The 12,693-nt window shown below is 44.2% G+C and overlaps 1 protein-coding gene across 3 annotated transcripts in view; it reads left to right on the top strand.

Annotated features, from left to right (window-relative positions):
- The window catches only part of TMEM255A (transmembrane protein 255A), a 47,976-nt gene that overhangs the window by 4,668 nt on the left and 30,615 nt on the right, over positions 1–12,693 (top strand). For 2 of the 3 annotated variants that reach the window (XM_005227466.5, NM_001083721.1), the window contains exons 2-3: positions 2,257–2,399; positions 10,635–10,697. In XM_005227466.5, the coding sequence (XP_005227523.1) occupies positions 2,257–2,399; positions 10,635–10,697 (206 nt within the window). The remainder of the gene's footprint in view (positions 1–2,256; positions 2,400–10,634; positions 10,698–12,693) is intronic. The other variant, XM_010821370.4, reaches the window with a different exon arrangement.

The raw sequence follows: 12,693 nt of genomic DNA, 5'->3' as shown, positions 1-12,693 counted from the left end.
ATTTAGAAAGACCAACACCGTATACACACACTCCCCCACCTCTAGACTCTAAGGTGAAGTGTTTTCCCTGTGAGGTGTTGAGACACTTTCGTGTGTCACAAAGATACCCTTGTGTCCAGCTGTTTCCTCACTCTCTCTGGCTAGCCTGGGGTCTGGGAGGGCTCAGATGGTGTAGAAATGCAGACAGGGATGGGAGGCCATGTTGGTAAGTTTATGTTGTGTGCTTGCACACTCAGTCGTGTCTGACTCTTTGGGACCCCACCAGGCTCCTCTGTCCATGGAATTTTCCAGGTAAGAATACTGGAGTGGGTTGCCATTTCCTTATCCAGGGGATATTCCTGACCCAGGGATTGAACCAAAGTCTCTTGTGTCCCCTGCACTGGCAGGCGAATTCTTTACCAGTAAAGTCTGTTAGAGCCCCTCTGTGGAGCCAACTAGCAGATTCACTGAGAAGCTGTCATCAAGTGGATGTGGGGACCCTGGTTTAGAGACTCATTTAAGGTCCCTGCAATCCAGAGAAAGGGTAACACACTCAGATAAACAGGAGAAATCAATCCTGCTCCCCCACCCCCAACCCTTCACAGTCCAAGCCTCCCCACTCAGCTCCTCTGATTACCAGCAGTCAGCTCCCCATTTGCCCTCTCACACGAAGGGCCCTAATAACACAGGTGTCTCCAGCTCTCCAGAGGTTTTCCCCTGGAGGCGGGACTCAGCACACACCCCAAGAGGAGCCCCATCTCCCAACTCACTTTACTTCTCCCCACAGGGTGCGACATGACGCTTTAGTCTGTGAATGCCTCTAAACACTCAGGCCACTTCTACATTTCGATGTAAAATGGTCTTAGAATAGGCCCATATTAGAAATGACCCTGATGAGTCACGTCCCTCACTTTCGAGGCTGACGTCAAGGGAGAGACCGCCAGCCCCTCCCCCCTCCCTTGGAGCCTGAGGCAAGGACCGCACTAGGGGAGAGGAGATGGATGGTGGGGCTCATCATCTTCTTCCCTCTGGGGAAGGGGCATCTGCTGGGGGCTGCAGGGCCAGCCACAGCCCCTCCCTCTCAGCACCGCCAGGCCTCCTGGGTCTCACAGGCTTTCTCGTTCCCCCCTCCCCCGCTTCCTTCATCCCCTCTCCCCTTCCTCCCTCCCAGTGGTGCAGTCTGAGCTTCAATGGCAGCCGCTTCCCGAGGCTGCAGCGAGGCCTCCCAGAATGACGGGGTCCTAGAAACAGTCCCAAGTGGCCTCTTCGGGCCCATAAATGACAGCCAAGCCACCTGGGTGGGCGACCCCGTCATAACACTCCTCTAGAGAACTGGACTCTCAGAACTAGTCCCCCAGTTGCTTATTTTTATGAGAACTCCTAGGTGGTACCTCATCCCTCCTATTTCCTGTTGAGAACCCCCTCCAAACGAGGAGTGTTGAACAGTGCTCTACTCCTTTAAAAAAATTAAATTGAAAAGCGAGTCTACATACCATTTTTCTATCTGACTTCATAAGCCTGTTTTCGAAAAAAAAAAAAAATATTGGTTTGCCCTATCATGTCTGATAAGCACTAAGTAGAACGAGTCTCTCATCATTCGTATTTATGTCACCCTCACATAAGCCTAAACAATGTAAGCTATAATCCTCCCCATCTACCTCCCCTGGGGACTAATGGCCTCCAAACATTTACTTTATTACACACATTTGTTTTGTGGCAAATCTTGCCAACACACCATTTTAAAGTTTATACATGAGGTGGCAAATGTCAGAAATAAATGAAAAAAAAAAAAAATCCCAGTACCTGGCTTGGTTCTGGTATTTACACTGAAAATGAAATTTCATATCTCCAGCTTATGAGAAAACCCTTCTTAGTTGCATATTGGCTTTAAAATATTGTCATTTAATATCTTCATAGTACGCTTTTCATTTATCATACACCTTGTAATTTGGCTTAAAAAAACACTCCACTAAGTGGGTATGACACATCTTTTATCAGATGCCAAAAGCACAAAAATGTGTTTTGTTTTTATGTAACTGGTACAGTTCCTTCTGATGTTTATTTTCAAACCGGAAATGTATATATTTTACTGTAAACGTAACCCCTGAGGACTGCACAAACCTAAAGCTCCATCTCTTCTCCGTCATCCCACTCCCCAGAGATCACCCCAGTTACCAGTTGGAGTAGGGAAGGAACACCTTCCTAGTGACTTTTTTCTTTAAGTCCATCCCTTCTGCGGCCAAAATGGGCAATTTCAGTTTCTCTGTGTGCTTTCAGGAGCCTTCAATCGGAGGAAACGAAACTCCATCTATGTCACCGTGACTTTGCTCATTGTGTCCGTGTTAATTCTCACGGTGGGCCTTGCTGCAACCACCAGGACCCAGAATGTGACTGTTGGAGGTTATTACCCAGGAGTTATTGTAAGTATCAGAAGCATAGGTAGGTCTCAGCAGCTTGCTAGCTAGAGACGTTTGGTTCTACTCTGATGGCTTTCAATTCTGTTTGAGTTTCTGTGTTTGCTCAGTTTTCCTCCTTTATGTATCTGTGTTCATATAGAGAGACAACTCGGGCCTATTTAGAAGAGCACTGGACTAAGAAGAACCCTAGCTCCATGCCTAACTAGCAGTGTGATCCCGAGCAACCTCCCCTCACTCTTTGGACCTCAGTTTTCTCATCTAGGAGATGTTAATAGTTAGCAGTGTTAACCGTAGGCTGAGGTTCTTTCCTCTCTGGGCATCTGGTTTCCTATACATAACAGAGGTCACCCGACCTTACTTGAACTCTGAGGACCCTTGCAGCTTGATAGTCTTATGACCCACAGCACACTGATCTCCAAAGTCATCCTGCCGTCCTCTCAGGAAAAATATGTGGAATATCCACTCCTAAAATATGTATACGTATTCACTTACAAAGTATATACAGGTTCATAAACCTATTAAAATGGAAATTCAAAAATTAGATAAAAGTGAATGCACTTTTAATTTTTAATATCTTCATACTAACACTATAATTTCAAGGAATGATACACACTTCATATGAAGTCTCATTAAAGTTAGTGGCTATAAATCCTTATTTCAAGTAACCTACTAGATAATTTTGAATATGTGGGACTTTCTTCTCAGATATGATTGTCATTGGCATCATTGCGTTTTGAATGTACTCTCACAGGGTGGCAAAGAATTTACCCTGAGACTTCCTGTCATTTTCTCACTGTGTTGCTTTATTAGGGTCATCTTCTTTGTAGTTTATCAACAGGAGTCTTTGCTCACCCCTTGTCCGTTTTGTTGCCACTAGTTAAGACTAGATAAGACTATCCGGGCACACATAATCTGCCCCACCCCCAACCCCCTGCTGCTTTCAAACTGCTCTCCTCCCAAAGGATAGCTGCCTTGTCACCTGATGTTCACACCAAGGGAGGGCGCCCGTGACAGTCCGTGTGTTGAATAATTGTAATGCAAAATTTCCTATTCTTTCAGATAAACAAAAAATAGGAAAAATTTCTTTCCCTACTTGAGTGGATTGTTTTACCCATCCCCAGGCTGCATGCAATCCACTCTGGAAAGCGCTGACTTCAGCATACAAAACCTCACTGGATACTAAATCATCACATCATATATGAAATGAAATATATACCATTTTGTCAATTATACCTCAGTTGAATTGAGGAAAAAGAAAAACAAACAAAAACCTCATTTGGATCTACACATGCTACTACTGACCCCCAAAACTTAATTGAATACCAATTAAATGGCTTCTCAATTGTAACTGCTAGAGGGCGGGAAGAAAGTTAGTTAGGATGGGATTTTGTGTTTTTTTTTTACATTTTAGGTTATCAGAGAGGACAGGCGAATTTGTTATTTTTTTGTCTCTCTTCTTTTTCACTCTTTTTTTTTTTTTGGAGTGGTGGGGGTTGCAGAGAGAAGCAAAGGAAGGGGAAGGGATTAAAGATGGATGCCTTTGACAAGCCAGTACTGTGAGTGACCAAGCCTGACGCCTGTTGCCTAGGTCACCGATTCCACAGTCAGCCTCCTCAATAGCCCTGGACTCTGGCACCCAGCTGCTGAAGGCCGCCCACCCCACTGGGGGAGTTCCTCCTTGGGCCCACAGGGCTCCCCTCAGCCAAGGGCAGGTGTCCCACAAACAGCATTTGGTGCCCTCTGCTAAGCATGTGACGTGAGAACTCACCCGGTCCACTTCCTGTGGTGAGGCAAGAAAACCAGTCGTCAGCAGAATTGGGTTTTATTTTTAAACACATGAGGGAGGGGGGAATGGAGGGAGGGGGGGTAAGATTGCATTTTGGTGGCTTGGGAAAGCAATTTATAGGGTCTGTGTGACTTTGTGGGCTTCAGGTAACTACATTTAGTAAGAGATTTCTGACTGCTGAGCACATACTCAAGCCAAGATTCAGACTCCCCCTGGGTGAGGGGAAGGTATTTTCCATGTCATTTAAGAGTAGCAGCTGCTATTCATGAACGGTGGCTCTAAACCTTCTCTGTAGAATATCTGCCTGTGGGTGGCTGGGTTGGAATACATTAACAAAGGAAGGAGGGCTTGTGATTGTTATTGGAGTACCTGATGTTCAGCTAGCACTGGGAGTTGAAGCAGTGGAAGAGTATCTGTGTGTGTGTGTCTCACTGAGAGCTGATATGGAAATGTTAATCAGAGAACTGGCCTTATGGATTAACCTTAAAATTTTTGCTTTTATAGTTCCTGTAGATTGTTTCTTTAAAATAGATTTTAATTATAGAAAGTGAAGGGGGGAAGATTGCAGGTTGAACAGCTGAAAAATCCATTTGAGGTGATAGGTCAGATAATGTTATAACAGATACAATAATGACTCATACCTCTGAAAAAATAAATGCCTGAGAATCTAGATTTATTCGGGACCTGGGTGCTTTCACTAATTGAATAATTTGGTTACTAGAGAGTTATTGTATAGACTCTAAGCCAGTGGTTTCCCTACCTTGGCGTGTATTTTAAGAAACACCTGGAGGAAGTCTTAATTCAGGTGGATCGGCAGCCACTTGGAGAACTAAAACACAATAAATAAACAATGCTTAGCAATAAAACCAGAATGAGCCAAATGTGGCATCTTTAGATTCCGCACTATCTAGTTGGCCAGTCTGAATATAAATAACTATTGTATAGATTAGGGGAAAAAAATGTCAGGTTATTTGGAACTCTGCTATTTTAGGACTCTGGTTAAATGCGTATGTGAGAATGTAAAATTTTAAAACAGACCAATTGGGGGGCAATTATTAGATTAAATGATGACTTACCATACACTTCATTTAAAAATATTGAGATCTCAAGCATTGAAAAATCTAATCGTATTTATTAAACTCTAAGTCACGTGACACTTTTCTGCGGCATCTTTATTTTACCAAATGAGATGCCCTTCGACAATGAGGTGCATTCTGATAGGGTTTTAACTACTGTACCTGAACCAGAATGTGGTGTCATCATCTTAAGGCATGTGTGCAACAGGCATCTTTAAAGGTGTGCTCATCTCTACAGGCTGAACGGTATCATTTAAAAAAATTAAAACCAACCCAGAAAGACAAACTGGCTTAGGATTTTTACTGTCCTCAAATATTCAAGACATAGTCCTTTCTAGAAGAGTTCCAGTGAACTTTCTACCCAGGAGGACTAAAAAAATAATAATAATGAAATAAAATAAAACAAGAGCCTCGTTTGTATGAAGCTGGAAAAGACAAGGGAGAAAGCCCACTCCTTCTGTATAGCTCTAGCCTTAGATCCAGGAGAACGAGGCCTCCAAATGTGTTTCCCATGCAACCCCCAAGATGGAGTTGGCCACCTGATCAGTGCTAAAAGTCTCTCATGCCAACATCTTCTCCCCTACCTGTTGTACTGCTAGGGCCCACATCCACCTGGGTTTTCTTTCAGGAAAGAAACCAGGAGTTTCTGTCCTCTTTCCCAGTCAGGGGAAGGGGAGGCTCAGTTAACTGAAAATTGTATCAGAGTTCCCATGCGGGAGTAGGAGGCAGAGACAACAGGGATCATTCAAAACCATCAATAACCCAGAAATCTTCTCTAAGGCCAATGTGGCTTCAGCTTCACATGTGAATACTCTTGAAATCCAACAAAAGTTTGACTAACTGGAATGCTCAGGAAATACAAGGAGCTCTGAACAGTGGGATTTTGTGGTTTTGTAGCCACAAAATAGTTTTGTAGTCACCAGCCTGGTGGGCTGCCGTCTATGGGGTCGCACAGAGTCAGACATGACTGAAGCGACTTAGCAGCAGCAGCAGCAGCATTGTGAATGAGGCAGAAATTTTTTTTACCTCTTGTTTGAAACTGTTTCTAAAATATAAGATCATTCTAAGATAAAATTCCTTGTTCAGTAAGTATGTTTCAAAGATGAGTCTTGAGTCTTGATTTGCTTGATAAGACTAGCCCTCCACTAGCTTCCTGTTGCCTCCTTAGCATTGTCATTCAAAGCTCTCTGAAGATGCCGTCAGCCTGGTCTCCCACACCTTTCTTTTCCCAAAATTGTCCATTCACAGTCCCCCGAACATTACTTGGGCTGGGACGTCCTCCCAGTGCTCTCTCTCTCTGTTTATGCAAATGTTCTTTTCTATCCTATCTTAAAGACAGCTGGCACATTTCTCAGCTACTGGGATCCATAGTTGTGTCTACCATCTTTGAACTCCCTACCTTAGATTCTTTCTACTCATAATTGTTGGAAAACTAGTCACATTCTGTTTTGTGGGATGTTGGGCTATATTCTCATTTAGCTTTGTTTATACACATCAACAATCCCTTATCTAAACCCTTGGGCCAGCTGTGTTTGCAAATTTATTTATTTTTTATATTTTAGAAAGATAATACAGTGCATCTGTCATATATTGGGTTGGCTGAAAAGTTCATTTGGGTTTTTCATAAGCATCAGAAAAATCTGAATGAACTTTTTGGCCAACCCAATATTATCTAACATCCCAGTGGAGTCTTGAGATATACCCAGTAATCAAGCATCTTCATCTTTCTACAGTAAACTGTGAATTTTTACACTAAGTAGATAAACATTATAAAATAACCTCACAGCAGTTTGAGGTCAGGCTTTGCCACCAAGTTAGTTACAAAAAAGCCTTTTGGTTTTAAGAGCTTTGTTGATTTCAGGATTACAGAATGGGATTGTAGACCCATTACCTAATTATAGTTCCTTGAGGCTATCTCATTGGTCTTGGTATCGTATCCCACCTCATTTCCTGGCCTCCAAATCACAAGTCTAGTACTGAGCCTGCCAGAGTAGCTGTCCAATGAAAAGTTATCAAATGATTAATCTTTTTGAGCTTCATCTCCAGGATGGGAATAGGCATGGGTGCAGTCTAAAAAGAACCCTGGAATCTGATTTTTAATGATTTGTCTTTTTTTCCCCTACAATTGGAGAGCAGCCAAAACAAAGCAAGCTGGTTATTTGTTCAGGTAATGGGGAGTCAAGATGGAGGTCCAAAGGTCTGAAACATTCCACGATTCAGTGTTCTCGAGGGAGGACCATAGAGCTTACCTCTCTGAGGCCTCTGGGGAGCAAACAGTTGATTAGACGCTGCTGCCTATTTGCAGGAAATTCTGTTGAATTTTTTCCTCCTTTGCTTTCACTGCCTCAGCTCTTTCTCAAATAGGATCTCTCACTCCCTCCTTGCAGAGAGCATCTTCCCTGAGGGGAGTGGGCAGTGGCAAAGGTCACTGTTCTGCTCACAGTTGCCACAAATGCAGCAAAGTGTGGCTGGAAGAACACCAGCTGTTAGTCAGGGGATCTGAGGGCTACTCCTGGTTTTGCCTGAACTTGCTGTCAGAGGGGACAAGCCCAGACAATTCTCTAGGCCTCCATTTTGCTGTCTAGCAAATGGGACTCATATCAACATGGAGGGCAAGTGCTTCTTTAAATTCAAATACTTTTCATATGTAAAGTAGTTTTAGCGGCGCACTGGCGAGTTAGTGCCATCATCCAGATGAGTGAATTCTTCTAGCCAGAACTCAGGTGATCTTAGCATCCCACCTGGTGAACTCTGCCTGTCTTTGGCCCCATTTCTCCCCTCCTCTGTGAGATCTGGAAACGACCGTGTATTTAGCAGCCTCGCTTATGCAGGTCACACTACATACATGCCTTGTCTCATTTCATCCCCACAGCAGCCCTGTGTGGTCGAGATCATTGTGATTCCCATTTAATAGAGGAGGAAACTGAAGCACAGCGTGCTTAAAGAACTAGCCCAAGACCACACAGTTTCTAAGAATAGCAGAGTCAAAGATATAATACAAAATGAATTATTCTCAGCTTCTTGAGCACCTTGTTTCTACCTCACCTGTGGTCATTCAGCCACAGACTCTCTCCCTTACTAGGCTATGCATTTGTACAGGGAAAGGGCCATGTCGTCTTATTTATGTGACAAAAGTACTCAGTGAGGGTTAGAAAATGGAATGAGTTGGAGTGGAATAGAAATGGAATGGAAGGAAAGGGGAGGGAACTGGGTAAAGTAACTGGCTGCCCCGGGATTTCCAGACAATTCCATGAGGCTTCAGGCCGCCTCTTCCGGTATTGCCATCAGAGAGTTATTTGAGTGTCAGCAGAAGTGAGTGTCTTTGCTTTGTTTCCTGTCTTAAGGCAAAGGTTGTCGTTGGGGATCAGGAGACTTTCAGTGAATATCTGTGGAAACTGATGAACCACTCAGTAAAAGGACTTATTTTCCTTGTAAGAAGCTGCCTCTGACTTTCTTTCAATCTCCACAAATGGCCCAGAGTGTCATAAGCACAGACTATTCATGGAATTCTTCCTGAAAAAATAGAAACTGTGAACATATTGGAAGGGCAGATAAGATAGAATATGAAACTCTTCTGAAATAGAGCAAAGAATGATAGGATTTCCCAGCTCAAATCAGGTTAGAGCTGCTCAAAAGTTAAATGTCTTTTTAAAAAGTGATAATAATCGCTAGAACAATAACTCCTATTTACTGAGTACTTGCTGTGTGCTAGGCTGTGTGCAAAGTTCTTTGACTGTAGCATCCTGGCTAATCCTTAAAAAATCCTGCAAGACGGCCACTTTGATGGTCCCCATTTTCCAGCTAAGGAAACTGAGGTTTAGGGAGGTCAGTCGGTCTGTTCGAGGTTGCAGACACAAGGGGAAGAGCTGGGTTTAGAAGCCAGGCTAGTCTGATGACCAGCTTTTAATCACTGTACTTTAAAGTTTTTATTTATTTGTTATTTAGCTATGTCTGATCTTAGTTGTGGCATATGGGATATTTTGTTGTGGTACACAGGCTCTCTAGTCATGGTGCCCAGGCTTACACAGTATGTGCAATCTTAGTTCCCTGACCACGGATCAAACCTGTTTTCCCTGCACTGCAAGGTGGATTCTTAACCAGTGGACCACCAGGGATGTCCGTAATCACTATACTTTTATTACAACGCATTTTAATTACATTTCAAACAAGACCAGGTAGGAGACAGGCATAGAGTAACTGTTGAGAGGATGTTCTCTGTAGGGTCTTGGATGGCATGGAATACATCCTTACGCTCTTCAGCTTGCATTTCCCAAGAGGGGCTGCTGGTTGAGTGGCCTTACAGAATGAGCCTTGGAAATTTGTATTCATTCCTTCCCTTCAATCTCTTTCTTCCTTGGGTCTCTGAGGCAAGCGCCCAGTCCCCCTACACTGTCCCACCAGGCTCTTGCCCAGCCTTTGGGTCCTTTAGATGTCCAAGCCTGGTGTAAGGCTTGGGGGGCCTCAGGCTGAGAGAGATACCCCTGTGAGCCAAAGTAAGGCTGCAGATGGAAAGCCTGATCATTAGTAAGGCACAAGAGAAATGTAACTACACCACTGGACTTGCGTTAAGATTTATTGGTCCATTCCCACCACATTTTACTTCTTCCACTTTCATTCCTGATAACGGCCGTCAGTTAGTGATCGTTCCCAGCTGAGACTGGCAGACTCAGTCCACTAATGTCAGAACTGAGAGCGAAGTGGGATTTGCTACTCCGAGCCATCATCCCAGACGCTAAGACAGGGAGATTGTTTCTCAGCATTTTACACTGCCATTTCTGCTCACCCTTTAATGAATGCTTTCTGTCCATAAATGAAGCAGAGATGGAAGAAGAGGTGAAGAAGTGCTCACATAAATTGCAGTGGGTCAACCACAAATACAGGCTTTCCAAAAAATTGTTCTTTTTTTTTTTTTTTTAAGTCTAGGTTAAGGTGCTTGCTGATTTCTAAAGTACTTCCTGGGTTTGATTCGTGTGGCAGATGCATCAAAAATTGCTATTTCCAACCTTTATTTTGTGATTCGTGCATCAGGGTAGAAGGTCTCTTTTCAAAGAAAAGATAAAGATCAGAATATAATTCGTGCTTTTCACCGTTATCCGACTCTGACTGCCTCACTGGTCACATGCTAGGTAATGGATATGGAAATTGAAATCAGCAGGCTCTGAAAAGCTATGGTTGACTTTTACTTTTAGCTTTCGGGCACTTGAGTTTCTTTTTAGGTGTGATTCATATCTACAGGGGCAGATTGGTAAATGGTGAAAGAAACGCTTTTTTAGCTCATACTGTATTTGTGTGCGTAACAACCGCACAGGTTTGGCAGGTTCTTTTGTGCGATCCTGAACCCTGTCCTGTGACCATCCACGCCCTGTTGCTTTACAGCTTGGCTTTGGATCGTTCCTTGGAATCATTGGATCAAACCTCGTGGAGAACAAACGGCAGATGGTGAGTTTCCGTGGCTACGCAATCAGACCACCTCTTCATCTGCAAGAGCTCAACATTTCTGTGGACGGGTAGCACACTTCCTAAGGTTGCCCACGTTGGACCACGAAAGAAACAGCTACCTTCCCCTAAGCTTCCAGGAAACTTGTTGTAAAGCGACCCTGTGGTGTGGGACTTGTTCTCACCTTGCCTAATGCTCGCTCAGTTGCCCAGCTCATCTCCTTAAGTCACAAGGATAGAATAATCTGTATCTTCCCCTTTGATTTTCCCCTCATCAGTGAATGAGTGCACCAGCGTAGCCAGTCAGGCCACTGTCCTCACTTGGGGTGCCTTTGCTACTCTGATTCCTGCATGCAGTGGCCACCCTTATCCCTCCCTCTCTGATGTATAGCCTGAGATTTTCATCTAAGGGACTTGAATTAACAGAACAAATACATATAGGGCACAAGAAGACAAAATAAAATTACAAAGCTGGTCTCCGATAGTCCCATGACCCTTGGTTCAAAGCTACCTGGGTGATGAGGTGAAGAGGAAGGATGGGCATATACTGGGAGGTAAAACTCACCAAATTCTCTGTCCAAATGGGGCCCCGCAAGGGCAAGCTGTTGTGTCTTCCTGCTTCAGCCTGAGAAGGCTTCGTAGAGGGCAAGAGAAGAAAGTACAGACTGAATTGCAAGCTTATTGCAGTTTTATAGGCTTGTAAATCAAGAGGCCTGGTGAGTGGTCAGATGGTGGACTGATGAGGCTCCCCAGTACAAGTCTCCATGGCATCTAGACTTTGATAATGGAGTCTATTTAACAGCAAGTTTAATCAGATAACGTAGTAGCTCCAGGGACAGAGAGCTCTAACCATATGTTCTCCCCCAGCAATGTGCGGAGTCGGCCTCAGGGGAGTTCTCATAGTCCTCTTCTTCCATGTCACCTGGACTCTCCCACAGCCGGTTGTGTTTGCACTTTGGATTTAAATTATTCAAAATAACAGGGGAGTTCTAATTGTAGAGCTGATCATAGCATAGCTAATAATGCCAATTTCATGACATCGTTCATCCATTATTTACCAATCCTCTGTACTGCTGTGAAGTGAGATTTATGGGACAAGGTTTCTGAACGACTCCCAAAGGAGATCTGTATTTCCTCGTAGCCTGTTGAGATGGGTCTTATCCCTGGAGAGCAGCCTAATGTCATCCTATTTCTCCCCTTCCCCCACAAAAGCACCTCAAGGAGTGTTGTTTTGAGGGTCAACAAGGGCAGGTGGGGGCTTCCCACGTGGCTCAGATGGTAAAGAATCTGCCTGCAATGCAAGAGACCTGGGTTCAGTCCCTGGGTCAGGAAGATCCCCTGGAGGAGGGCATGGCTACCTACTCAGTATTCTTGCCTAGAAAATCCCATGGAGAGAGGAGCCTGGCAGGTTACGGTCCTTGGGGTCGCAAAGACTGGGACACGGCTGAGCAGCTAACACTTTCACAAGGGTAGATGGTGGGCTCAGGCAGTACCTACTCCCGACCCTGGAAATACCTGGAAATGCCTACCTCCTCATTGGATTGTAGTATTACCCTTGTAATGGAGACACGTTATTAGGAAAATTTCTGTTACCTAACATGATCAGAGAATAGGGCAGTCTAGTTCCAGCAAACAATTTTTGTACTTGAATTTTTTTGTATTGACTGCACAGAATTGATCAATTTCAGAGACTGCAACCCTTGTAAAATGTCTTTGACATCTAAGCCATAAGTTGTGTGGTCTCCTTCCTCTGTGATGCAGGGCCATGTCGGGTTGTGTGGGGCCTCAGAGTCATGAGGGGTTGGGCAGATCACTGTACTAGGAGTTGGCGGGCACAGGCTCTCCCATAGCCTGGCCAGTGACCTGGGACACACCATTTCCCCTCTCTGAGCCTCAAATTCCACAGTAAATAAAATAGGATTGGACAACATGATGTCAAAGGTCTGAGTCTCAGAGTGGAAGAGCCATGTAGCCTGATTCCTCAGCCTCCTCTTCCTTG

This window comes from Bos taurus, chromosome X (genome assembly GCF_002263795.3).
Source record: "Bos taurus isolate L1 Dominette 01449 registration number 42190680 breed Hereford chromosome X, ARS-UCD2.0, whole genome shotgun sequence".
NCBI lineage: Eukaryota > Metazoa > Chordata > Mammalia > Artiodactyla > Bovidae > Bos > Bos taurus.
Note: the sequence above shows the minus strand (reverse complement) of the source record. Positions and strands in the feature narration are given on the sequence as shown.